This window comes from Mesoplodon mirus (genome assembly GCF_964341445.2).
Source record: "Mesoplodon mirus genome assembly, chromosome: 8".
Classification (NCBI taxonomy): domain Eukaryota; kingdom Metazoa; phylum Chordata; class Mammalia; order Artiodactyla; family Ziphiidae; genus Mesoplodon; species Mesoplodon mirus.
The window spans coordinates 109748164-109775774 of NC_138984.1; the positions used below are offsets into that span (position 1 = coordinate 109748164).

The following is a 27611-nucleotide window of genomic DNA, read 5'->3' on the forward strand; positions in this document are numbered from 1 at the left end:
TAACTTGAGTAAAAAGCACTAGAGTGGTACATCCAGACAATGGAATATTATTCAGCACTAAAAAGAAATGAGCAATGAAACCATGAAGACACAGAAGAGCTAAACGCGTATTACTAAGCGAAGAAGACCATCTGAAAAGGCTGCATACTGTCTGATTCCAATTATAAGACATTCTAGAAAAGGCAAAACTACAGAGATAACAAAAAAAATCAGTGGTTGTTGGCAGGTGGAGGATAAATAGACAGAGCACAGGGGATTTTGATGGCAGTGAAAACACTCTGCAAGATCTAATGATGGATACACGTCATTACACATTTGTCCAAACCTATAGAATGTAAAACATCGAGTCAACCCTAAGATAAACTTATGGATTTATGGGTAATTTGATGTGTCAAAGTAGGTTCATCCTTGGTAAAAAAGAAAGGGAAAGAAAAGAAATGTACTTTTTTTTTTTTTTTTTTTTTTTTTTTTGCAGTACGCAGGCCTCTCACTGCTGTGGCCTCTCCTGTTGCAGAGCACAGGCTCCAGACGCGCAGGTTCAGTGGCCATGGCTCACGGGCCCAGCCGCTTCACGGCATGTGGGATCCTCCTGGACCAGGGCACGAACCTGCGTCCCCTGCATCGGCAGGCAGACCCTCAACCACTGCGCCACCAGGAAAGCCCGAAATGTACCATTCTATTGAGCAATGTTGATAGAGGTGGCTATGGATATGTGGAGGCTGGGAGTATTTGGGAAATCTCTGTACCTTCTTCTTCACAATTTTATTGTCAACCTAAAACTGCTCTTTTAAAAAAAGAATAGTCTTTAAAAAAAGGGGGCTAGGGGACTACAGAGCCTACTATGTGCTAGCAGGCCACAGGCTACATGCTGGGGACTCCAAGAGGGAGATGGGGCTCCTGGCCTCAGAGAGCACACAGACTAGTGTTCATGCAATCACAATGCCCCCATCAATGTAAGAGTCACTTTTGTAATGTTACTAACAAGTGGTGATCCATCTGTGATTGAATATATTGTAGGGACTGGAACCCTCTCTAGCACCCATTTCCTCTGGGACAAGCTAATGGACCAGTTAGTTTTTTTAAATTTATTATCTGTACGGATATAAAATATTCCCTTTCCTGGAGAATGTATTTGCATTTTTATAATAGAGTCTTGTCTTTAGACTAAGGCATCATAGTTGGAATTTCAGACATAGTGACAGACCAATCAGAGAACTATTTTTCTTACTGGAGTGGAAAAGAGACCTCTCTGTGCCCTTCCAATCAGACACCATGATTTGTTGCCTTTCTCAGATAAAGGATTAGCCCTGCTTCCAAAGGATGAGTAATTGTGAAGAATAAAACACTTTTCTTACAAAAATAACCATCCTGCCCTCACATCATTTCCCTTCCTTCAATCCACTATAATTCATGAAAATAATTTAAAACTTTGGACTTCAGTGACTACTGCAAAATCCGGTCTGCAATTAGTTTTGTATGTTTAAGATTTCCTTCAACAGAGCAAATCATAACTCTTTGGAAGCAAAGCTGAGCCTTGAAAAAGATAGGAACCTGCAAGCTTCCATTTCTAGGGATATTTAGTTATAAGAGAAAAGGACGTTGGTATGATTTCCTAGGTGGAAAACTTCCTAAAACAAATCTTGGAGAAACTGGTAGAGGAAGCTGCCGTTGAATTCCAGTTCTCAACAGTTACGATCAACTGTTATTAATACCAGGTGCCAGAGAGTGTGCTGGGTGCTTTCTTATGAATTAGGCCATCATTGCTGGGGAGCTGGCTCTGTGCCATCAGAGGTGTGGCAGTGTTGAGACTGAAGTGTGAAACTATTATGAAGCTGCGGTCCATGGAATAACCATTTGTTGTCGTTGTTATAGCTTAAAAACTAAAATTTATTTCAGGTTTAAGAAGAGGAAATAACATGGAGATACATTTGAGGCCTGGCTCTGCACTCAAAAATGGATAATAGGCTCATTCTGGTTTTTGCAGCCCAGATGAAGGTGGAGGTTCCTTCTGAAGGTAGACACCATAATGCTTTGCTTGCCTTTGACTCACCTTCTTTTTTTTTAAATTTTATTTATTTTTGGCTGTGTTGGGTCTTCATTGCTGCGCGCAGGCTTTCTCTAGTTGGGGCTCGTGGGCTCTCGAGCGCAGGCTCAGTAGTCGCGGCACATGGGCTTAGTTGCTCTGCAGCATGTGGGCTCTTCCCGGTCCAGGGCTCGAACCCGTGTCCCCTGCATTGGCAGGGGGATTCTTAACCACTGCGCCACCAGAGAAGTCCTGACTCACCTTTTTCATTGCTGTGCTATAATATTCATATGTTGAATATCACAACCCAGAGAAGAAGCAGTCCAAGGATAAAACTTATACCGTTTTTAGCTGACAGAGCCATTCCAATTGATAACAGCAAATATCCTAAGATAAAGTGAATGTTGAATTAGCAGTACAGAATCAAGTAATGCCTTCCACACTGCGTCTCTTGTAACAAGGTGTTTAAAATAGAAGCACGTGGGATCCCAGCTGCGGCAGATTTTTGCTGGTATAAAAGGGGATTTTCAAGCAAAGATCAAGAAACAGTTTCATGAACAAGTATCCTATTATAAAAAGTAGCTCATGGGCAAAAAATTAAGACATTTCAAGAAACAGACAAAATCTCCTTTAACTTTCAGAGACAACCTATGTCTTCAGAGAAGAACCATTCATCTTTTCTCCACTTCTCGCCTTTTAAAATATATGGGACGGATTGCCATTAATTACCACAATGTGGATTTTCAGAGGGAACCACTTTTACAACTCGGATTGGTCATTTTTTTTGCCCTAATTAAGCCTGTAGTTTCAATGCCCTTCCTTAAGCAGTGAAGGATCTCATCAATAAGGACTGTAATACTTGTTCCTATAAGGCAGTGCTTCTCAACCCTGCTGCCCAGCCATAGACTAAACGTTAAGAAGAAGCTACTTCAAGTCACTGACTACCATTCTCGATCACCTCCCTCTTTGGCTGGCATAGTGCTTGCTACTAAATGGTACCCAGCAGATGCTCACTGAACTGAGCAAATGCCATATAAGATCTGAAACCTGCTGTCTGCAGCTTCTCTGGGCCTTGAGAAGGTTTATTCGAAGGCAGTGTGTGCTCTCCCTCAACGTTCTCTCCTGATGACTGATGATATGGGAGATGATGAAAGAGCCTCAGACTTGGAGTCTTTAATATATGAGTAGTAATCCCTTCAAAAAACCACACATAAGTAATAGGTTAAGGACGTCATTTAAAAATTACAAAGGACGTCAAAACCTGTTTACTGAGACTCATTGCAACTGCTTTATTCTTGTTATCAGAAATGTAACACCAGATTGCATTTCGAACTCACTTCTTGAACGATTCCTTTGTTTTGTTTTGATGATAGCTCAGTCTTAACAAACATAACATGTGGCGAGAAAACAGCTAAATCTGCTGGCAGTACATGAATTTCACTCTGTATTATCGTATTGGCTTCCACAGTCACATCTGTAACACTAAAGAAAAAGAAACAGCTTCAGAGACACAGGACCACCTACTAGCCCCTGAGTAAGCCTAATTGACTCTGGGTATTTTCTTGGCTTGCAGATCAAACTGAATAACATTGAAATTATTTGCTTTCATAGAAAAAGACTCTTTTCCACCTAGAATTCCAAGCTGTTTTAATATGAGAAATTTAAGAAGCTGCATGTTAGAAATGACTTTGAATGCAGTAGAGAGATTCAAAGTTAGAAAATAGAATTTCTGTTCATCTGGAGGAGAAAAGTCAGACAGGTGAGTTACCTTATAAACTTACTCAATGTTCCTGTCAGGAAAACACCTTTGAGAAGATTTCTTTGGTCCAGTCTTAGAGTGGGATTTCATTCTTTCTCACTATTTGCTTTTGTTGATGGATTCAACATATATTAATGAGCCCCTACTATGTATCAGGTTCTGGGAACACCTCCGTAATCCAAACTAGATGAGGCCCCTCCCTTCAGAGGACTAGTATATCAGCAGGGGAAAGAATCATAACCAAACACCACAGTCCAGCATGTAAAACTGCTACAAAGGTGATGTAGGACAGACCCACTATTGGGGGTCTACACAAAGAGATCTCTCTAAGCAAAGAGATCAAGGAAGGACTCTGGCATTAAGTGATCATCAACTCTGGAAATGTGGACATTCACCCTGTAGAAGGAACCTGCAGAAGGAACTTCAGCTGAAAGCTCCTGTCTCTGCAAGGAGCATGATGACCATACAGGACAAAAAGAGAACCAGTATGTGGCTAAAACAGAAACTTGGAGAAACAGCGCGACACACGGTGAGGTGAAGAGAGAGTAGGAACCAGACCACGCAGGCTTTGCTGGTCCACTTAAGAGTTTAGTCATCTTAGGAGCAGTGGGAAGCCATGAAGGGTAATAGGCAGGGAAGTGTCATGAACAGCCTTGAGTCTTTAGAGATGGGTGCAAGGAGAAGAACAGATTAGAAGGGGACCAGAGTGTCTGTTAGTGGTTCAGCTAAGAGGCTCATAGTCCAGGCAGTAGATAATGGTAGCTTACAGCAGAGGGTAGCAGTGGGAGGGGATGGATAGTTTTGAGAGAATATCTCATATCCACTTCCATTGCCCAAACCGTGTCCCCCATCCCTTCATTCTATTGGGGTGGCCAAAAATTTCGTTCGGGTTTTTCTGTAACATCTTAGGGATGTTTTGGAGAAATGTAGCTTCATTTCTCTCTACATTGATTTTCTTGCCCACTTAATGCTCCCCTCTGCAGTACCAGCTTTTAGCGCTATGCTTTATAATAAGGGCTCAATGTGTATTTGTGTTATGAATAAGTAGTTCCCACTTTCATTATGCTCTTCCCTGAACCATAAATTTCTTCCAATTCAATCTGTCCTAGAGTAAAGCACGGAGGTGTACAAACAGAGAGGTCACAGTACTGGCCCAGGGGCCCCAGGAGCACAGCTGGAGACTCCTGGGGGGAATGTGTCCCTCACCCTAACCCCAAGCTTCAACCTTAAATCCAGAGCCAGTATGGGAATGAGCAGTCAGGAGAAAGGGAAGGCATGGGCGATGGGTTTCAAGGCCCTGAGCTGAGTTTTCTCTATAACACCTGCCACCAAGCCACTAACATCCATATCTTAAACCACCTTTGGTGTGACTTCCATAAGTTATTAGCACATTTTCTTGATTCTAAGATGGACTTGTAACATTCTAGTAATCCACTTCCCAGACTATATAATGCCTTTGATATTATTAGATAACTCATAGCCTAGTAATGGGAATATAAATATAAAACATTTTTAAAGGTTTTTTTATCTGCACTACCTCTTTAACACTTGCGATAACCCCCAAGAGATAGGCAAGACTGGGACTGATTCCCCAGCAGTGCCTTAAGGATGAAACTGACTCTTTTAGACAACAGTACAATGAGCTGCTGCTGGTCTGACTAGTCAGCAAATTTTCACAGGGCCTCCCTAAGAGCTTTGGTCAAGCCAAGACCAGGGGTCTCAGATGTGGAGTGCACACCACTGCCCTCACAGCCTCTTGGGTTCCCGTGATACTTAAGGAAGTTAATTTTAGCCATTTCACTTAGACAAGGATCTGAAACTGAAAATAACATTCATTGCTTTTTTTTTTTTTAAATGGCTTTATTGAGGTATGATTGACATATAATAAACTGCACATATTGGAAGTTGATAAGTTTTGACATGTTATGATGTGTAATCCTTTTTGTGTATTCATATCATCCTTATCTTTCTTCCACTATACATAATATGTCTTTTTTTCTGGATGCTTTCAACGTTTTCTTTTTATCACTGAGTTTGAGTATTTTGATTATAATATACCTTGATGTCATTTCCTTCTTTTTTTTTTTTTGCTTTATAACAAATTTAATCAGTTATACATATACATATGTTTCCATATCCCCTCCCTTTTGCGTCTCACTCCCACCCTCCCTATCCCACCCCTCCAGGCAGTCACAAAGCACCAAGCTGATCTCCCTGTGCTATGCGGCTGCTTCCCACTAGCTATCTACCTTACGTTTGGTAGTGTATATATGTCCATGCCGCTCTTTCACTTTGTCACAGCTTACCCTTCCCCCTCCCCATATCCTCAAGTCCATTCTCTAGTAGGTCTGTGTCTTTCTTCCTGTCTTACCCCTATGTTCTTCATGACATTTTTTTTTCTTAAATTCCATATATATGTGTTAGCATACAGTATTTGTCTTTCTCTGACTTACTTCACTCTGTATGACAGACTCTAGGTCTATCCACCTCATTACAAATAGCTCAATTTCATTTCTTTTTATGGCTGAGTAATATTCCATTGTATATATGTGCCACATCTTCTTTATCCATTCATCCGATGATGGACACTTAGGTTGTTTCCATCTCCGGGCTATTGTAAATAGGGCTGCTATGAACATTTTGGTACATGTCCCTTTTTGAATTATGGTTTTCTCAGGGTATATGCCCAGTAGTGGGATTGCTGGGTCATATGGTAGTTCTATTTGTAGTTTTTTAAGGAACCTCCATACCGTTCTCCATAGCGGCTGTACCAATTCACATTCCCACCAGCAGTGCAAGAGTGTTCCCTTTTCTCCACACCCTCTCCAGCATTTATTGTTTCTAGATTTTTTGATGATGGCCATTCTGACTGGTGTGAGATGATATCTCATTGTAGTTTTGATTTGCATTTCTCTAATGAGTAAAGATGTTGAGCATCCTTTCATGTGTTTGTTGGCAGTCTGTATATCTTCTGTGGAGAAATGTCTATTTAGGTCTTCTGCCCATTTTTGGATTGGGTTGTTTGTTTTTTTGCTATTGAGCTGCATGAGCTGCTTATAAATTTTGGAGATTAATCCTTTGTCAGTTGCTTCATTTGCAAATATTTTCTCCCATTCTGAGGGTTGTCTTTTCGTCTTGTTTATGGTTTCCTTTGCTGTGCAAAAGCTTTTAAGTTTCATTAGGTCCCATGTGTTTATTTTTGTCTTTATTTCCATTTCTCTAGGAGGTGGGTCCAAAAGGATCTTGCTGTGATTTATGTCATAGAGTGTTCTGCCTATGTTTTCCTCTAAGAGTTTGATAGTGTCTGGCCTTACATTTAGGTCTTTAATCCATTTTGAGCCCATTTTTGTGTATGGTGTTAGGGAGTGATCTAATCTCATACTTTTACATGTCCCTATCCAGTTTTCCCAGCACCACATATTGAAGAGACTGTCCTTTCTCCACTGTACATTCCTGCCTCCTTTATCAAAGATAAGGTGACCATATGTCCGTGCGTTTAACTCTGGGCTTTCTATCCTGTTCCATTGATCTATCTTTCTGTTTTTGTGCCAGTACCATACTGTCTTGATTACTGTAGCTTTGTAGTATAGTCTGAAGTCAGGGAGCCTGATTCCTCCAGCTCCATTTTTCGTTCTCAAGATTGCTTTGGCTATTCGGGGTCTTTTGTTTTTCCATACAAATTGTGAAATTTTTTGTTCTAGTTCTGTGAAAAATGCCAGTGGTAGTTTGATAGGGATTGCATTGAATCTGTAGATTGCTTTGGGTAGTAGAGTCATTTTCACAATGTTGATTCTTCCAATCCAAGAACATGGTACATCTCTCCATCTATTTGTATCATCTTTAATTTCTTTCATCAGTGTCTTATAATTTTCTGCATACAGGTCTTTTGTCTCCTTAGGTAGGTTTATTCCTAGATATTTTATTCTTTTTGTTGCAGTGGTAAATGGGAGTGTTTCCTTGATTTCACTTTCAGATTTTTCATCATTAGCATATAGGAATGCCAGAGATTTCTGTGCATTAATTTTGTATCCTGCAACTTTACCAAATTCATTGATTAGCTCTAGTAGTTTTCTGGTAGCATCTTTAGGATTCTCTATGTATAGTATCATGTCATCTGCAAACAGTGACGGCTTTACTTCTTCTTTTCCAATTTGGATTCCTTTTATTTCCTTTTCTTCTCTGATTGCTGTGGCTAAAACTTCCAAAACTAGGTTGAATAAGAGTGGTGAGAGTGGGCAACCTTGTCTTGTTCCTGATCTTAGTGGAAATGGTTTCCGTTTTTCACCATTGAGGACGATGCTGGCTGTGGGTTTGTCATATATGGCCTTTATTATGTTGAGGAAAGTTCCCTCTATGCCTACTTTCTGCAGGGTTTTTATCATAAATGGGTGTTGAATTTTGTCGAAAGCTTTCTCTGCATCTATTGAGATGATCATATGGTTTTCCTCCTTCAGTTTGTTAATATGGTGTATCACGTTGATTGATTTGCGTATATTGAAGAATCCTTGCATTACTGGAATAAACCCCACTTGATCATGGTGTATGATCCTTTTAATGTGCTGTTGGATTCTGTTTGCTAGTATTTTGTTGAGGATTTTTGCATCTATGTTCATCAGTGATATTGGCCTGTAGTTTTCTTTCTTTGTGACATCCTTGTCTGGTTTTGGTATCAAGGTGATGGTGGCCTCGTAGAATGAGTTTGGGAGTGTTCCTCCCTCTGCTATATTTTGGAAGAGTTTCAGAAGGATAGGTGTTAGCTCTTCTCTAAATGCTTGATAGAATTCGCCTGTGAAGCCATCTGGTCTTGGGCTTTTGTTTGTTGGAAGATTTTTTATCACAGTTTCAATTTCAGTGCTTGTGATTGGTCTGTTCATATTTTCTATTTCTTCCTGGTTCAGTCTCGGCAGGTTGTGCATTTCTAAGAATTTGTCCATTTCTTCCAGGTTGTCCATTTTATTGGCATAGAGTTGCTTATAGTAATCTCTCATGATCTTTTGTATTTCTGCAGTGTCAGTTGTTACTTCTCCTTTTTCATTTCTAATTCTATTGATTTGAGTCTTCTCCCATTTTTTCTTGATGAGTCTGGCTAATGGTTTATCAATTTTGTTTATCTTCTCAAAGAACCAGCTTTTAGTTTTATTGATCTTTGCTATCGTTTCCTTCATTTCTTTTTCATTTATTTCTGATCTGATTTTTATGATTTCTTTCCTTCTGCTAACTTTGGGATGTTTTTGTTCTTCTTTCTCTAATTGCTTTAGGTGCAAAGTTAGGTTGTTTATTCGAGATGTTTCCTGTTTCTTAAGGTGGGATTGTATTGCTATAAACTTCCCTCTTAGAACTGCTTTTGCTGCATCCCATAGGTTTTGGGTCGTCGTGTCTCCATTGTCATTTGTTTCTAGGTATTTTTTAATTTCCTCTTTGATTTCTTCAGTGATCACTTCGTTATTAAGTAGTGTATTGTTTAGCCTCCATGTGTTTGTATTTTTTACAGCTCTTTTCCTGTAATTGATATCTAGTCTCATAGCATTGTGGTCGGAAAAGATACTTGATACAATTTCAATTTTCTTAAATTTACCAAGGCTTGATTTGTGACCCAAGATATGATCTATCCTGGAGAATGTTCCATGAGCACTTGAGAAAAATGTGTATTCTGTTCTTTTTGGATGGAATGTCCTATAAATATCAATTAAGTCCATCTTGTTTAATGTATCATTTAAAGCTTGTGTTTCCTTATTTATTTTCATTTTGGATGATCTGTCCATTAGTGAAAGTGGGGTGTTAAAGTCCCCTACTATGAGTGTGTTACTGTCGATTTCCCCTTTTATGGCTGTTAGTATTTGCCTTATGTATTGAGGTGCTCCTATGTTGGGTGCATAAATATTTACAATTGTTATATCTTCTTCTTGGATCGATCCCTTGATCATTAGGTAGTGTCCTTCTTTGTCTCTTCTAGTAGTCTTTATTTTAAAGTCTATTTTGTCTGATATGAGAATTGCTACTCCAGCTTTCTTTTGATTTCCATTTGCATGGAATATCTTTTTCCATCCCCTTACTTTCAGTCTGTATGTGTCTCTAGGTCTGAAGTGGGTCTCTTGTAGACAGCATATATATGGGTCTTGTTTTTGTATCCATTCAGCCAATCTGTATCTTTTGGTGGGAGCATTTAGTCCATTTACATTTAAGGTAATTATCGATATGTATGTTCCTATTCCCATTTTCTTAATTGTTTTGGGTTCATTATTGTAGGTCTTTTCCTTCTGTTGTGTTTCTTGCCTAGAGAAGTTCCTTTAGCATTTGTTGTAAAGCTGGTTTGGTGGTGCTGAACTCTCTCAGCTTTTGCTTGTCTGTAAACGTTTTAATTTCTCCATCAAATCTGAATGAGATCCTTGCTGGGTAGAGTAATCTTGGTTGCAGGTTTTTCTCCTTCATCGCTTCAGTTATGTCCTGCCACTCCCTTCTGGCTTGTAGAGTTTCTGCTGAGAGATCAGCTGTTATCCTGATGGGGATTCCCTTGTGTGTTATTTGTTGTTTTTGCCTTGCTGCTTTTAATATGATTTCTTTGTGTTTAATTTTTGACAGTTTGATTAATATGTGTCTTGGCATATTTCTCCTTGGATTTATTCTGTATGGGACTCTCTGTGCCTCCTGGACTTGATTAACTATTTCCTTTCCCATATTAGGGAAGTTTTCAACTATAATCTCTTCAAATATTTTCTCAGTCCCTTTCTTTTTCTCTTCTTCTTCTGGAACCCCTATAATTCGAATGTTGGTGTGTTTAATGTTGTCCCAGAGGTCTCTGAGACTGTCCTCTGTTCTTTTCATTCTTTTTTCTTTATTTTGCTCTGCAGCAGTTATTTCCACTATTTTATCTTCCACCTCACTTATCCGTTCTTCTGCCTCAGTTATTCTGCTATTGATCCCGTCTAGAGTATTTTTTATTTCATGTATTGTGTTTTTAATCGATGCTTGATTCATCTTTAGTTCTTCTAGGTCCTTGTTAACTGTTTCTTGCATTTTGTCTATTCTATTTCCAAGATTTTGGATCTCGGAAATAGAATCTTGGATCATCTTTACCATCATTATTCTGAATTCTTTTTCAGGTAGACTGCCTATTACCTCTTCATTTGTTAGGTCTGGTGGGTTTCTATCTTGCTCCTTCACCTGCTGTGTGTTTTTCTGTCTTCTCATTTTGCTTATCTTACTGTGTTTGGGGTCTCCTTTTTGCAGGCTGCCGGTTCGTAGTTCCCGTTGTTTTTGGTGTCTGTCCCCAGTGGCTAAGGTTGGTTTAGTGGGTTGTGTAGGCTTCCTGGTGGAGGGGACTAGTGCCTGTGTTCTGGTGGATGAGGCTGGATCTTGTCTTTCTGGTGGGCAGGTCCACGTCTGGTGGTGTGTTTTGGGGTGTCTGCGGACTTTTTATGATTTTAGGCCACCTCTCTGCTAATGGGTGGCGTTGTGTTCCTGTCTTGCTAGTTGTTTGGCATAGGGTGTCCAGCACTGTAGCTTGCTGGTCGTTGAGTGAAGCTGGGTGCTGGTGTTGAGATGGAGATCTCTGGAAGATTTTTGCCGTTTGATATTATGTGGAGCTGGGAGGTCTCTTGTGGACCAGTGTCCTGAAGTTGGCTCTCCCACCTCAGAGGCACAGCACTGACTCCGGGCTCCTCAATTTGGGATGATGTGTTGTCTATTCATGTATTCCACAGATGCAGGGTACATCAAGTTGATTGTGGAGCTTTAATCCGCTGCTTCTGAGGCTGCTGGGAGAGGTTTCCCTTTCTCTTCTTTGTTCTCACAGCTCCTGGGTCTCAGCTTTGGATTTGGCCCCGCCTCTGCGTGTAGGTCGCCAGAGGGCGTCTGTTCTTCGCTCAGACAGGACAGGGTTAAAGGAGCAGCCGCTTCGGGGACTCTGGCTCACTCAGGCCGGGCGGGAGGGAGGGGCATGGAGTGCGGGGCGAGCCTGCAGCGGCAGAGGTCGGTGTGACGTTGCACCAGCCCGAGGCGCGCCGTGCGTTCTCCCAGGGAAGCCGCCCCTGGATCCCGGGACCCCGGCAGTGGCGGGCTGCACAGGCTCCCGGAAGGGCGGTGTGGGCAGTGACCTGCGCTCGCACACAGGCTTCTTGGCGGCGGTAGCAGCAGCCCCAGCGTCCCACGCCCGCCACTGGGCTCCGCGCTTTCAGTCGCGACTCGCGCCCGTCTGTGGAGCCCCTTTAAGCAGCGCTCTTAATCCCCTCTCCTCGCGCACCAGGAAACCAAGAGGGAAGAAAAAGTCTCTTGCTCTTCGGCAGCTCCAGAGTTTTCCCGGACTCCCTCCCGGCTAGCTGTGGCGCATTAGCCCCCTTCACGCTGAGTTCTCGCCGCCAGCCCCAGTCCTCTCCCCGCGCTCTGACCGAAACCCGAGCCTCAGCTTCCAGCGCTGCGCGCCCCGGCGGGCGAGCAGACAAGCCTCTCGGGCTGGTGAGTGCCGCTCGGCACCGATCCTCTGTGCGGGAATCTCTCCGCTTTGCCCTACCCAGGTATGTGGGGAGTTTCTTGCCTTTTGGGAGGTCTGGGGTCTTCTGCCAGCGTTCAGTAGGTGTTCTGTAGGAGTTGTTCCACGTGTAGCTGTATTTCTGGTGTATCCGTGGGGAGGAAGGTGATCTCCGCGTCTTACTCTTCCGCCATCTTACCCGGAAGTCTTTTTTTTTTTTTTTTTTTTTTGCGGTACACGGGCCTCTCACTGTTGTGGCCTCTCCCGTTGCAGAGCACAGGCTCCGGACACGCAGGCTCAGCGGCCATGGCTCACGGGCCCAGCCGCCCCGCGGCATGTGGGATCCTCCCGGACCAGGGCACGAACCCGTGTCCCCTGCATCGGCAGGCGGACTCTCAACCACTGCGCCACCAGGAAAGCCCACATTCATTGCTTTTGTTAAGCACACCCAGTTTTGACTAATATCCAGAAATGAGTCCCACTGGCCTTTTCCATTTGGCCTACTTATCACAGGGGAGCTGTCCTCTTGCTCTGATTACAGAGGCAAATATGAATGGTAGATGGTATAAAGATGGCTTTGACATTTTTCCAGGCTTTCCCTGACTAATCAAATTGATAATAGAAGCAAAGACCCCTAGAGTTAGAAAGGTCCTTAGCAGACACTGGCAATGAGTAGGCACTCCATAAATTTTTGTGGCTTGAATGAAGGAAACAGTACCATTACTAGCCAACAATAGCGCCAACTAGAGTCCAAAAATGTTCTCAAACAAAAATGCTGGACTGTTGAATGCAATGTGATACGCAAGTGAAAGGACTGAGCTATTAGCAACCAAGGATTTTCATGCTGTGCATTTAAAATATGCTCAATACAGGAAAAATACAAGTTTTAGAATCGGTTGAATGCCACTTGTGCTGACAGCATAGATCTGTCTTCATTTAGCTTCATAGCAGGAGGTTACAAGAACACGATTTGAAAGGGTGTCATATTCTTTTATTGAATATTCAATAAAAGTATAATAAAAGTGAAATGCGGGAGTTCCTAGGAAACATTGTACGCTTTTGTTATGCATTCCGCCTTATAGTAAAATCTTCTCCTAAAAGAGTGTCTTCAGTTCTAATCTCTCCAATGATGCTCAGTGCTATGTGATACAGACCCCCTGGTCATTCTGGAAAATCTGAACTTTTTCTTTTTTTTTTTTTTTTTTTTTTTTTTTTTTTTTTTTTTTTTTTCCTTACGCGGGCCTCTCACTGCTGTGGCCTCTCCCGTTGCGGAGCACAGGCTCCGGACGCGCAGGCCCAGCGGCCATGGCTCACGGGCCCAGCCGCTCCGCGGCATATGGGATCCTCCCAGACCGGGGCACGAACCCGTATCCCCTGCATCGGCAGGCGGACTCTCAACCACTGCGCCACCAGGGAGGCCCTGAACTTTTTCTTTGTGATATGAGAAATTCCAGATATTTCATAAAACCTCAGTCTTCCAGAAACAGGGGAAACAGGCAATACATGAGCTCTTGAGATGAGCCAAAGGCTTTGGTCCTAGAAAGGAGAGAAGGAAGTGTACACCCAGAAGCGGGCACCCAGGAGTGATAAATACATGAATACATAGAACAAAATAGGATTGATGACTAAGTTATCTCAGTGCTTCCGAGATCTCTCTCCCTCATCTCCCAGCCTAGTAGAGGGCAGGGTGGGGTGGGGGTCAGTGGAGAGAGTCTTCTGATCTCTCTTGCTTCTCTACAATTCTCTAAAATCACTTCTCCTTTCTTTCTACCTCCTCAGCAAACCCTATCGGTTCTCCTGGGCAATTCAGCTTTTGAAAAACCAAAGAAAGAAGGACTAACAGGCCACTTCTACCTCCTACCCCACCACGGAGCTCTCCTGAATCAAGGATGTGCTGAGCCAGTTACCTGCTGGAAGGGGAGGACAAAGAGGAAGACGCGCACCAATGAATAGCTCAGTCCATAGCAGAAAGCCACACACATAAGGACGTGGAATTAGAGCTCGGCATGTCTCTTGCATGCAGAGCCTTGGTTATGACATTGGTGGGAGGTTATTAGCAGTAAAGATGTTCTCCTTATTTCTGAAGTCCTGCTCAATCCAGAGTGGCCGCTAGACTACCAGGTGAGCATATGGGCTCCTAACCCTCCCTGTTTTCTCAGGGCTTCTGTCAGAGTGAATCCGACAGCCTGGCGGTCCCGGCAGCATGATTAGGACAGAAGCTCTCACCCCGTCTTCAGATGCTAATCCATCCAATTTGTTCACCTCCACTGCCCCTGCCACTCCTCCTCAGGAAGCAGAAAAGAAGCCCCCTTGTGAGTCTCGGGCATGACGGATCTTCAGTAACTGACAGTGACAGGAACAAGGATAACAGCTGGGCGTAAACAAGGAAGAAGCCACCGGAGCCGCATCCCAGCCCCACCACGGTCTCCTTTGGAGAACCATGTGAGCAAATCCACAATCTCACCTTGATTTGTAAGAGAAAATGTCAGTCGTGGGGGGAGGATGCTGTTGAAATCCATCTGCTTTTTCTTCTCAAACTGCCAACTGATTTAATCATCTTCCTTAATAAGCTGCATGGAGCTGACCTTTAGAAAACCTCCTGCAGGCAGGAATATTGAAAAGCAAAATGCTTTCCAAACACCAAAGAGCTAAATGTTATTTATTCATGTTATTCTCTGCTCTATGGAACTTGCTACGATCCCAGGTCAAGTGTCTCGGCCATGGATGCATCTCTGTGAGACCATTCACGAACAGCCTGCTGTATATACCCTGCTCTCTAGCTGGCGTTTCTGCAAACCCTAGCTCATGAAACCTCCCAAGTAGGAATTGTTATCCCTACCTTAGAGGGGAATCATCTGAAGTTCAGAGAGGTTAAGCAGCTTTCCCAGGGTCACACAGCTTGTGAGACTCCACTAGGCAGGAGTCGTGCCTGCCTGTAATTCTTACAGTGTCTAATCTAATGCAACCAGGAGACCCTTGATGAGATTGTGACACAGGCTATTTCCTTGTCCCCTTCTTACCTTTGTGGATCCTCCACCCTCATCAAACTTTGGAAGCCGTCTCCTCGTGGAGATCAGAACACGCCCAGCTCAGACAACCTAACACACCTCTGGCCAAAGCTTTGATTTACCAGTTTGAAGTGAGGAGGCCTGACCTTAGGGCCTATGTCCCTACTTCACTTGGGTCCCTTTCAGGTGTTGGTTCCCTTGTGTCATCATTTTACCCCCTGCCCCCCATTAAAATATGAAAGTGCTTCATGGTCAACTTATCATAATACACATATCTGGAAGTTAGCCATGAAAGGGCTTTGGAGATTTTCTAAGCCAACCCTTTCATCTTTTGACAGATGGGAAAAATAACACAGAGAGAGAGGTGGCGGCTTGGCTGAGGCCACCAGAGGGAGCCCATTGTCCCAGCCCCAGCCCGTGGCTCTGAGCTCACACCACAGTGCTCTTCATGTGTGTGAAAGCCACTAGGTCAGCTCTCTGAGGACACCCACATGCCCCCCCCCCTTATCTTTAAACTTGGGAGAAGGCGTACGACTTTGTTCATCTCAAAGGGAATTTCTTTTTTTTTTTTCTTTTTATTAGTTTCTGCTTTATAACAAAGTGAATCAGTCATACATATACATCTGTTCCCACATCCCTTCCCTCATGCATCTCCCTCCCTCCCACCCTCCCCATCCCACCCCCAAAGGGAATTTCTGACATCAGCCGTCCAAAGGGAGAAGTTGTTTACCTCTAAAACCACACCACTATGAATCTTGTGTTATTATTGCTGGGTCAGTATGGGGCACCTCGGGAGAGGCGGTACGGGTGAGGCAAGCAAGAGTGCGATCGACGCATATACACCATTGATACCATGTATAAAATAGATGCCTTATGAGAACCTACCATATAGCACAGGGAACTCTGCTCAGTGCTCTGTGGTGACCTAAACGGGAAGGAAATCCAAAAAGAGGGGATATATGTATACGTATAGCTGATTCACTTTGTTGTACAGTAGAAACTAACACAACATTGTAAAGCAACTATACTCCAATAAAAATTAATCTAAAAAAAGAATAAAGACTAGCCATGGGTCCTTTTCCATACTTCCCCAGGCCTGCACTGCCCTGCCAGGTTTCTGGGGCAGCCCCATTCCTACAGTGTCGAGGGGGAAGATTTTATGTCCCCATGTCAGCCCAGCAGCGGTAGCACATGACCCCACTACCAGGTAGTGGAGCCAACCTCGCCCCTGATCCCAACCATCTATCTGCCTAAAAACTCCCACAGGCATGCAGACAGAGCCTTTTGCCTTAACCTCTCAGCCCCACACCTCTATCCTTAGCAGGAGGTGGACGATGCAGGAAGCTGGCTACACTGCTCAGGAAGGGAGAAGCAGGGGTCAGAGCAGGGCAGCTTAGAGCAGCAGGGAGTCAGAGTCCTGGGCGAGGGAGAACAGGAGTCTCAGGAAACTGCACCATGGAAACCCTGGGGGTTTTACTTTCAACATGTGTGAGTGTGAGTGTGTGCGTGTGCACGTGCGTGCATATGTGTGCGATAGAGCCTCTGATAGTTTATGTGCACGTGTGTCTGTGATGTCTGTGTGTGAGGGATTGTGCGTGTGTCCTTCTGTGTGTGTGGATATGTGTGATTGGGGTGAGAGGAGGTGGCGTAGGGCAAAGCTGTCAACTCTAACACCATCATAGGTAGAACAGCATTAACAATAATGAGAAACGAAATCCCTCTGAAAGCGATGTGAACGTGTGAAGCAATGGGGTGCCAGTGGGGAAGGTAGACTCCTGATTTGGAGCCAATCAGCTCACACTCTGATAAAATGCAGACTATTATGTTGAGGACCCCTTAGGGTCATTGTGATGAATACTGACAGGGTCTGGCACACAGCGAGGGCTCAGCGATGCTGGTCTTGAGCGTGCTGGTGGGAGTCGGCGAGCAAGAAGGATCATGGAAAGAAGAGAACCCTTTCCCTTGAGACCTGAAGAAGGAAGAACTCTACTCATTAATAATGTTCAAAATTCTTAAGAATATGAAAAAGTGTATATATATGTATAACTGAGTCACTTTGCTGTACAGCAGATATGAACACAGCACTGTAAATCAACTATACTTCAATAAAAATAAATAAATAAAGGCACAAGTCAAAATGTTCAAAATTCTTATACTGTGTGTCTCTTAACATGTCAGAAATATAAACTCAACTAACCCTCAGGAGCAAACTGCAATCGGTTCCTTCTTCTAAAGGTTTTAAACTTGTAGCAGCTGTTGGTAGTGGTCTTCGATGTCCTGGCGAGCCCGCCCAGTGCAGAATGTATGAAACCCTGGGAACTTGGAGGCAGCCAGCAAGAGAAAACCCTTTGGAGAGAAATAAAACTCTTAACAATTCCTGCTAACTGTGCTATGAAAGGTAGAACACTGTTTCAGTTACCAAATGTCAGCTCTAATCCCCACTTATGAGCATTGGAAATAAAATGATGCAATAATCACACAATCTGCAGAAAAACTGACAAATACATTCCCAGTACAAATGATTTATTGAGCCAGCACAGCCACAGCCTGGCTTCACTCCTTAATGGAAGCTGTAAAAACGGTGCCCTGTGCTTCAATAACCACAGTGATTTCTTACAAACCACTGATTAAGCAAGAGATGAGGCAAGCATTTTGGAAACTCCAAAATATCTCTGATAGTTGGAGATCTCTCCAAAATGATTCTCTATCTGTTCAGGTGGCCTATTAAAGAATCGTATAATGGTATGTCAGAAAGGACCTCTCACAACTGAGGCCATTGCAGAGATGAGAAGAGATTATGTGTTAGGCAGAGGGCATGCAGTGGTAGAGCTGGGATGAAACCCAGAGGCCCTAATTTCCAGTCTTTTCCACAATCCCCCATAGCCTCACCTATTAACAGGATATAAACAAATGTGGGCCATTAACCTCTATTACCTCCCCCTTGAAAGCTAATCCAGTCAATATGTTAGTGTCACCAACAAGGTAATCATGTGGTAGCGGTTACTCTTGATCAGAAAATTAATAGGTTGGGTAATAAAGAAAGAATGTGCAAACCATTCAACTCTTGGGCATAATATGGATAGAAAAGTCTAGGTGAGAATCCGAGGGTCTGAGTGATGGCCTTTACTCAGGAGGGTGCTTGTGGTAGAAACTTATGGTCCTTCTCTAGAGCCTGGGGTCATTCAAGTTCTTTTATACCCTAAATAGTAAGAGGGAAATTGCCTAGAGGTGCAGAAAATTGTAAAATTAAGGCTTCCAGAAAAGGAGATTGAGGAAGCAGGAAACAGTAGAAATAGCAAAGCAACCTAGAAAAGAAGACTTAGAATAAAAGATAATAAGTATATTCTTGCCATGAGAGTGTATAGGTTAACGAACCACTTAAACTCATACATCATTATCAGTTTGTAACTTATTTGTGTTAATCCTAAACCATAATTTATGCTACTCTATCTATCATTTAAGGTAAGTAACTGAGGCTCCCTGAAGCAGAGATTATTAAACTATTTTGAACGACAGAGTCTTTGAAAACTCAATGAAATCCATGGATTCACTCCCCAGATAAGTTCACATCTATACACATCTATATATAATTTCAGAGTATTCAAAGACCCTTTTGAAAGTTTATCGTTGGATCCCAGGATATGGTAACCTGTACTAGACTGAGAAATTTTAACCAGTTATATAAGTATATACCCCAAACTCCTGACGTTGTTTCACTCTTTGAGTTTCTCAAAACTCCTGTTATAAACATTCTTCTGGTGAGAAGCTTCATCCACCTGAGATGAATCCTAATGTTTCTGTCCACCCTCCAAACTTTCACTGTGTTGCACTGTACGTATTCTTAAACAATACCAGGATTTTTCATCTCTTTGGACCATCTGCTTCCCAAGCATAGGCATCATCCTTTTACATGTAAGTCTGTTCATGTACATATGTGTGCATAGGGGCATGCGTGTGAATATTTACATGATGCAATATCCAAGGCATAATCTTTTTGATGATCCATTTCTTTATAATTTGAGAATATTAATATCTGTCATATTTCTCTCAGAGTAGCTAAGAAAATAAAATGACATCACAGATGGGAACATTCTTTTTTTTTTTTTTTTTTCTTTTTGCGGTATGCGGGCCTCTCACTGTTGTGGCCTCTCCCGTTGCGGAGCACAGGCTCCGGATGCGCAGGCCCAGCGGCCATGGCTCACGGGCCCAGCCGCTCCGCGGCATATGGGATCCTCCCAGACCGGGGCACGAACCCGTATCCCCTGCATCGGCAGGCGGACTCTCAACCACTGCGCCACCAGGGAGGCCCGGGAACATTCTTTTAAGAGTTTATAAAGAATCATAAAAATGTGTGGCATTGTCATTATCAGTGTCATCATACTGTCATTACATGCAAAACTTAAATGCAGTTTGCAAGCCCCAGTATCATTCAGGAAGTTAGTTTAAAATGTCTGTCCACCTGTAAAATAAAGATGCTATAACTTTCCAGTTATATTAGTCATATTGGCAATACCCTCTGCTCCAGAAGAAGGAACCGGTCACAGCCTGGGTCCATTTTATGAGCCAATGAACAATTCTGTACCCCACAGGGCTGACATTTAGTGGGTTCATGGTGGCATCGCTGTACGGGGTGTTAGCCCCCAACATCTGTTCTGACCAGTTGGTGCCCTAGGCAGTTACTAAATATTTTTAATATTCCTCCTGGCACCAGCTATGTATGAAACACCATGCTGGGAGCTGCAGGAAAAACAAAACAAAACACATATAAGAAAGACATGGCCCATACTCCCCAAAAGGCAAGAACCCAATTGTGGGGCTCAGTCTATTAATAATACAAGGTACTTAGCATTTACTTCCACGTATTAAGGATTTCAGTAGATCAGAAGAGGCAGTCACTTCTAGAAGAACTGGTGGGCAAGATTCCAAGGATAAGGCTGGATTTACAGTGGTCCCACGGAAGACCAACCCAATGCTGATGGTCACCTGTCAGCTCCACGAAAATGCACGTGTGGACAGAGAAAGAAAGCAGCCTGCCAGCATTACAAAGCGACAGGAAAAGCGAGAGTCTTTGCATTTTATTTTACAGATGGCTTCTTCTTCTTCCCCCTACCTCCAGGCAGAGGTTTAATTACTTTAGAAGGGTAATTTGAAAAGTTCTTTAAGACCTCCAGCCATCAGGTGCCACAGGAAAGATAAGTGCTACACCTAACTGTATCTATTTTGGCACTGTGGGTAATGCACCATTAGATTAGATGGATGAGGCGCTAATTTCACGGTACCAATTTCTGTTCTATGAATTCTTAAATCTGCTAAGCACCTCTGCATTTGCCTCCCCACTGTTAAAATTTAATATGTACAACCCGATTTGGAGTTTAATTGTTTCTTGAGTGAGCTACAATCCAATATTTGTAAAATGCATCCATTTAAATGAAACCCCAGCAAGATTCTGCCTCCTCCTGCAGCCCCATGGGTGCCGGCTTCGGTTCCGCTCCTGTGGAGCCCTCGCTGCTTCACGACACCGATTCCATCTGCAGGGAGAAGGCCACAGCCGCCTGGGGACCGCCCTGCCCATGGCCTTGCGTTCCCACCAGCCCTCGCCTCCCAGCTCTCTACCTTGGTTGAAGGAACTACATGCGACAGGAAAAATGAGTATTAGTGTGAAGAGCCTATCCCCCTGCCACCCACAGAGAACCTGCCTTTGCTTTCCTGGATCATGAAGCAAGATTTTCACCAAATTGAACAGAAACCGAGTGAAACAGACAAGGAAGCAAAAAAGTCCCTGTGACCTGAAAGAGTCATTAGAGTGGAAGCAGAGGCGGGGAGGCCGATCTTTGTATGGGAGTCAAAGAGATGTAAGGAGGGCTTCCCTGGTGGCGCAGTGGTTGAGAGTCTGCCTGCCGATGCAGGGGACATGGGTTCGTGTCCCGGTCCAGGAGGATCCCATATGCCGTGGAGTGGCTGGGCCCGTGAGCCACAACTACTGAGCCTGCGCGTCCGGAGCCTGTGCTCCACAACGGGAGAGGCCCCAACAGTGAGAGGCCCGCGTACCGCAAAAAAAAAAAAAAAAAAAAAAAAAAAAAAAAAAAAAAAGAAAAGAAAAAAGAGATGTAAGGAAAAGCAACGGGGCTTTGAAAATTTGGCTCCCTCTTGGCATTTTCTCAAGACTGAAGTCAAGATTTAAATTGCTTTTCAAGTATTATTAATGCTGGACTGGAATTTCTCTGAATGAGATGCTGCAAAGAGGGTGGGCCTCAGACTGGTTTACAAAGCAGGATCTTGGGGAAACTGAAGATTCACGATTCATTTCCATCCCGCGTCTGAGGGGCAGAGCAGTCTCAGGGCCTCACCGTCCTCTTCACCTGCAGGACCAGGCTGGCCAGCACGCGGCCCAATCTGACGCACTTGCAGAAGGCCAGTCTGTATGTTTACACAAACCCATCGTCAGGCTGGAACTCAGGAGCCTCTCGAATCATCCCCTTCCTTGACGTGGCTTCCCCGACACGACCCTTTCTTCTCACCACCTATCCCTAGCCATTCCTAATAAGTTGAAATCTTTACATTTGTCCCAAGATATCCCTTCTGGAAACCTGTCCTGCACGTTCGTCATCTTCCCTAAGGACGGCCCCCTCCATGAGGCCTGCCCAGGTCACTTCAGAGGCTCAATCATTTTTACTCTTTCTAAAAGCTGGTCTTCTGTAGCTATTAATGTATTGGAAAAGCATTGCATGTGAGAGGTAGTAAGGAAAACAGGTAGGGAGATGTAAAAGATAAGGGTGTTTCTGTGGGAGTTCCAAAATACTATCAATAAAACTGAGCAATTAACTGAATGGGATACTCGGATGGACCCCCTTACTCCTGGTTACCTGTGGCAGAAAAACGGCCCCTCAAAGATGTGTGGGACCTAATCCCTGGAACCTGTGAATGTGTTACTTTATATGGCAAAGCGGAATGAAGGTTGCAGATGGAATTGAGGTTGCTACTCAACTGACGTTGACATGGGGAGATGGATCTGGATTATCCAGGTAGGCCCAACATAGTCACTTTGGTCTTTGGAAGCGGAAGAGGGAGGGAGAAGAGAGACCCAGTGAGATGGCAGCATGAGAAGGACTTACCGCTGCAGGATTTGAAGATGGAGAAGGAGAGCCATGAACCAAGGAACGTGGGCAGCCTCTAGAAGCCGGAAAAGGCAAGGAAACAGATTCTTCCCTAGATCCTCCAGAAGGAATGCAGCCCCACAGGCACCTTGATTTTAGCCCATTGAGACCCATGAAGGGCTTCTGATCCCTGGAACTGTAAGACAGTAAATTTGTGTGGCTTTAAGCCACTAAATTTGTGGTAATTTCCTACAGCAGCAATAGGAAACGAATACAGCACCCTAGACCCCACTGTCCTGCCTTCCCAAAACCCCAGCCCCAAACCATGAGCCTTGCCATCAGCAACTTGGAACTAGAGGAAATCCTCGCTCACATTTTCACAGAAAACTCTGTGATCCAAACAGGGCCAGCAGAGCACGGTGAGGTCAATATGGGGTCAATAATCCAGCACCCTTGGGGTGTTCAAGGCTCTGCTGACAAGCCTGGGAACCTATCTGTCGCTGTTTTTGTGAGGAAAAGAAACTCTAGTGCCAAACATCCAACTTTCTGATGAATGTTTGGAATTCCTCACACTGGTGAGTTGGATACCCCCTGTGATCTGTGCTGGTGGTTAAGTGAGAACCATCAGTTCAGACTCCAGACATGCAGGAGGCCAAATTATTATTCATTTTCACAAGTTTAAAATTCTGGCTTGTGATCTGGTCCAGAAAAACAATCTGCTTTAGCAGAGGCCTGTGTGCTACATGAGCCTCAGGTCAAGACAGGACATTTCCCCAAAAAAGAGAGAGGTGCCTCCCATCACTGACTGAGATGCCAAGTCAGTGCATCACATTACCCAAAGACCATACTCATGGCTAATGCTGTTTTGCAAAAGAGCACATTGAACCACTCCTGGAAACGCTTCTTTAGAAGTACATAAGCTAGAATGTGATTCTAGACTCACATTTCATCAGACAACAGGGGTTGGTATAATAAGACACGTGCTATATATTGATGACATTTGGTGTTCACATCAAATTATAAAGTAGATATTAAAAAACGTGTTTTATTATCTTCTAAGTACAGTAAGTCCCTACATATGAACCTTAAAGTTGAGAACTTCCAAAGACGTGAACGTGCGTTCACGTGTCCAATCATGTAAGTTAGTTCATGTGTGTGGCATACGTTGTCACATGCATGCCTCCTCTACAAGTGGATGTGCTTTTGTGTACTTTACTGTACAGGACTGTATAGAGTACAGTAGTACAGTAAGTATCTTTATTTCAAGCCCAGGATGTCCGGAAGCAAGCGTAAAAGCAGCAGTGATGTAGCTGGTACTGTTAAGAAGCGCCAAGCAATGATGGAATTGGAGGCCCAGAGGAAGGACGAAGGGAGACAAGAGGAAGAAGTAACTGAAGAACCGAAGAGACTCACGATGCAGGAAATGGCAAGGGGGTTTTCTTTATTTGAGGGGGCACTGTGAGTTTTTGAGGCACAGGACCCGAACGTAGAACGGTACAGGAAGGTTGCAGCAGCCATTCAGAATGCAATCCAGTGTAACCGTGTCATCGATGCCAAGAAAAAAAGAGCTACTACCCAGACATCACTGGATCGTTTTTTCAAGAGTGTAGATAGAAGTGAATCCAGCAAGGAACCAGAACCTGTGTCATCAGCGTCAGGCATGAGTGACATTGCAGCTTGCCCTCCGTCTCCTGTTGCTGACGATCCTTCAGCTCTACCATCTCCCACCTCCCCTCCCTCCTCCAGTCAGTAACTCTTCTGGCCTGTTCACACTATGCTAGCTCCTGTAGGCCAGCTGTTGCACTGTACGACTGTACTTTTCAAGGTACTGTAAGATTAACAATGTTTTCTTTATTTTTTGTGTTTGTTTTTTATGTATTATTTGTGTGAAAAGTATTACAAACCCATTACAGTACAGTACTATATAGCAGATTGTGTTAGTTGGGTACCTAGGCTAACTTTGTTGGACTTATGAACAAATTGAACTTACGAACACAGTCTCAGAACAGAACTCGTTTGTATGTAGGGGACTTACTGTAGCATGAGCTCATGTCTCAGTTTTCCTCAGCCAGTCTTAGCTTTCGTCTGCTGCCTCTTCATTATTATTGATTTCCCCTTTCACTCTCAAAACCGTGCTCATTAATTACAAACTATATGGTCACTATACATATAAAAAGCTACCATAGGGCTTCCCTGGTGGCGCAGTGGTTGAGAGTCCGCCTGCCGATGCAGGGGACACGGGTTCGTGCCCCGGTCCGGGAGGATCCCACATGCTGCAGAGCGGCTGGGCCCGTGAGCCATGGCCGCTGAGCCTGCGCGTCCAGAGCCTGTGCTCAGCAACGGGAAAGGCCACAGCAGTGAGAGGCCCGCATACCAAAAAAAAAAAAAAAAAAAAAAAAAAGCTATCATAGGTTTCTCACATGTTTTCTTGAATACAATTCCTTACAGTTTCTCTTGTATGTTTCAGAGTTGACTCCATGGGGGAAGAACAGGAAGAGAGGGAAAAGGGTTTTAACTGAGAAATAGATGATATTGTGAATATATAAATTATATATATTAATATATAAACTAGTAATACAATGCAACCAAGTAACAAAACTATGCCAGACTGTATATATACATGATATGTGCATAATAAAACAGACAAACAAACACTCCCCAGTCCTTGCCTTCCATTATGAGTCATCAGCAGCAGCTTGGAGCTAGAGGAAATTCTTGCTCACTATTAGTAAGAAATGCAAGCTTATTTTCCCAGAAAAACATTGCTGTCCAAGCTGGTAGAGCTCTTTGGAGTCAATAATACAAATCCATAAGACATACATATACATAATTATATCATTATATATAATATATAATATATAATTATGTAGCAACCCCATATATATAACTTATATATATATAAGTTATGATACAGTATGGCTCAGTGACCAAGCTAAAAGGTTCTGGTGAGTCTGACAAGAGTGTCAGCTCTCACCATTTCTATTCAACATTATACTGGAGGTCTAGCTAAGAATATTAGACAAAAAATCGAAATAAAAGGCCATCCATATTAGAAAAGAAGTAAAACCATCTCCTTTTGTACATTATATGATTTTGCATATAGAAAATCTTAAGGAATCCACAAAATCAAAAGAGTACTAGAACTAATAAGTGAGTTCAACAAGGTTACAGAATACAAGATCAATTGTATTTCTATATACTAGCTATGAACAATCCAAAAAAAAATTAAGAAAACAATTCCATTTCCAATAGCATCAAAATATTTTAAAATAAATTTAACCAAAAAGTGAAAATTTTTTACACTGAAAACTACAAAATACAGTTGAAAAAATTAAGGAACACTTAAATAAATAAAAACATCCCATGTTCATGGACTAGAAGACAATATTACTAAAATAGCAATACCCCCACAAATTGATCTACAGATTCAACACAACCCCTATCAAAATCTCAGTTGCTCTTTTGAGAAATTGACAAGCTCATCTTAAAATTCATATAGAAATGCAAGGGATCCAGAATAGCTAAAACAATCTTTAAAAAAGAACAAATTCAGAGGACTCACACTTCCCAATTTCAAAACTTATGATGAAGCTACAGTAATCAACACTGCTTGATACTGGCATAATGATAGACAGATAGATTAATGAAATAGAATTCAGAATCCAGAAATAAATGCAGACATTTATGGACAGTTGACTTTCAACAATTGCCAAGATAATTAAATGGGAAAATCTCTTCTCAAAAATAGGGCTAAGACAACTGAATATTCTTATACAAAAGAAAGAAATTGGAGCCCAACCTCACACCATATACAAAAATTATATACATACGATCTTAAAAATATATCAAAATGTACCAAAGATCAATATATGTGTTAAAAACTATGAAACACTTAGGAAAAAACATAGGAGTATATCTTTGTGATCTTGGATCAGACAGTGTTTCTTAGACATGACACTAGAAGCAGAAGCAACAAAAGAAAAAAAAGATAAAATAATGTCATCAAAATTAAAAAATGTTATGCTCAAAGGATACTATAAATGAAAAATGAAAAAACATTCCACAGAATGGGAGAAAATAATTGTAAATTACATACCTGATGAAGGTCCAGTATACAGAAAATATAAAGAACTATTATGATTCAACAATAAAAAATAAATAGCCCAATTACAAACTGGACAAATTATTTGAATAGACATTTCTCCAAAGAAGATATAAAAATGGCTAATAAGCACATGAAAAAACATGGAATTACCATATGATTCAGCAATTCCCCTCCTAGGTATATACCCAAGAAACTTGAAAGTATATGTCAATGCAAAAACTTGTACATTAATGTTCCTATCAGCACCATTCATAATAACAAAGGAAAACACCCATCCATGAGTGGATAAACAACATATGGTGTATTCATACAATGGAATTTTACTCAGCCATAAAAAGGAATGAAGTCCTGATACACACTACAATGTAGATGAACCTTGAAAACATTATGCTAAGTGACAGATGCCAGTCACAAAGGTTTACATACTGTATGATTCCATTTATAGGAAATATCCAGAATAAGCAATCTAAAGAGACAGAAAGTAGACTAGTTGTTCCCAGGGTCTATGGGGTAGGAAAGAATAAGCAGTGACTGCTAATAGGTACAGGGTTTCTTTTGGGTGATAAAATGTTCTGGAATCAGATAGGGATGATGGTTGTACAACTCTGAAATATACTAAACCACAGAAACGTGCATTTTAAAATGGTGAATTTTATGATTTATGAATTCTATCCAATTTTTTGAAGAAGAAAAGAAAGAAGAAGAATAGTAACACCTCTCTCAAAAGGTTGCTGTGAGGATTAAAGATAAAGACATATAAAGCAATTAGCATAGTGCCAGACTGGAGGAGGAGGAGGATGGTGATGGTGATGATGGTGATGGTGGTGATGATGGTGGTGATGATGATGGTGAGGCTGATGGTGGTGGTGATGATGGTGGTGGTGATGATGATGGTGGTGATGATGATGGTGAGGCTGAGGGTGAGGCTGATGGTGGTGGTGATGATGATGGTGATGATGATGATGGTGGTGATGATGATGGTGATGATGATGGTGAGGCTGAGGGTGAGGCTGATGGTGATGGTGATGATGGTGATGGTGGTGATGATGGTGGTGATGATGATGGTGATGATGATGGTGAGGCTGAGGGTGAGGCTGATGGTGGTGGTGATGATGGTGGTGGTGATGAGGGTGATGATGAGGGTGAGGCTGATGGTGG

At 42.7% G+C, this 27611-nt stretch overlaps 1 protein-coding gene across 3 annotated transcripts; it reads right to left on the reverse strand.

Moving 5' to 3' along the window:
• Positions 1-3162: 3162 nt before the first annotated feature.
• LOC309809681 (uncharacterized protein) lies at positions 3163-24838 on the reverse strand. Of its 3 annotated transcripts, XR_014294893.1 has the most exons (9): positions 24769-24838; positions 22367-22544; positions 21552-21671; positions 19768-19991; positions 17452-17600; positions 17117-17223; positions 16140-16179; positions 3361-3505; positions 3163-3217 (listed from the first exon to the last, which is right to left on the reverse strand). XR_014294893.1 is itself a non-coding variant. In XM_082630999.1 (7 exons), exons 4-7 carry the CDS (start codon positions 19899-19901, stop codon positions 16162-16164), a joined length of 408 nt encoding a protein of 135 aa, XP_082487125.1. In that variant the 5' UTR covers positions 19902-19991; positions 21552-21671; positions 22367-22544; positions 24769-24838; the 3' UTR covers positions 16079-16161. The 3 variants fall into 3 exon arrangements, 1 of the variants encoding a protein (XP_082487125.1); XR_014294892.1 differs by lacking the exon at positions 19768-19991; XM_082630999.1 differs by lacking the exons at positions 3163-3217; positions 3361-3505 and having other exon boundaries at positions 16079-16179.
• Positions 24839-27611: the final 2773 nt, after the last annotated feature.

Coding starts and splice junctions, on each gene's coding strand:
- LOC309809681 (XM_082630999.1), bottom strand. CDS start 19,901: ATGTTGGGGGCTAACACCCCGTACAGCGATGCCACCATGAACCCACTA. Junction 17,601..19,767: donor TCCTTCTTCTGGAGCAGAGG/GTATTGCCAATA, acceptor TTCTCTCCAAAG/GGTTTTCTCTTGCTGGCTGC. Junction 17,224..17,451: donor ATTGCAGTTTGCTCCTGAGG/GTTAGTTGAGTT, acceptor TTCCTTCTTCAG/GTCTCAAGGGAAAGGGTTCT.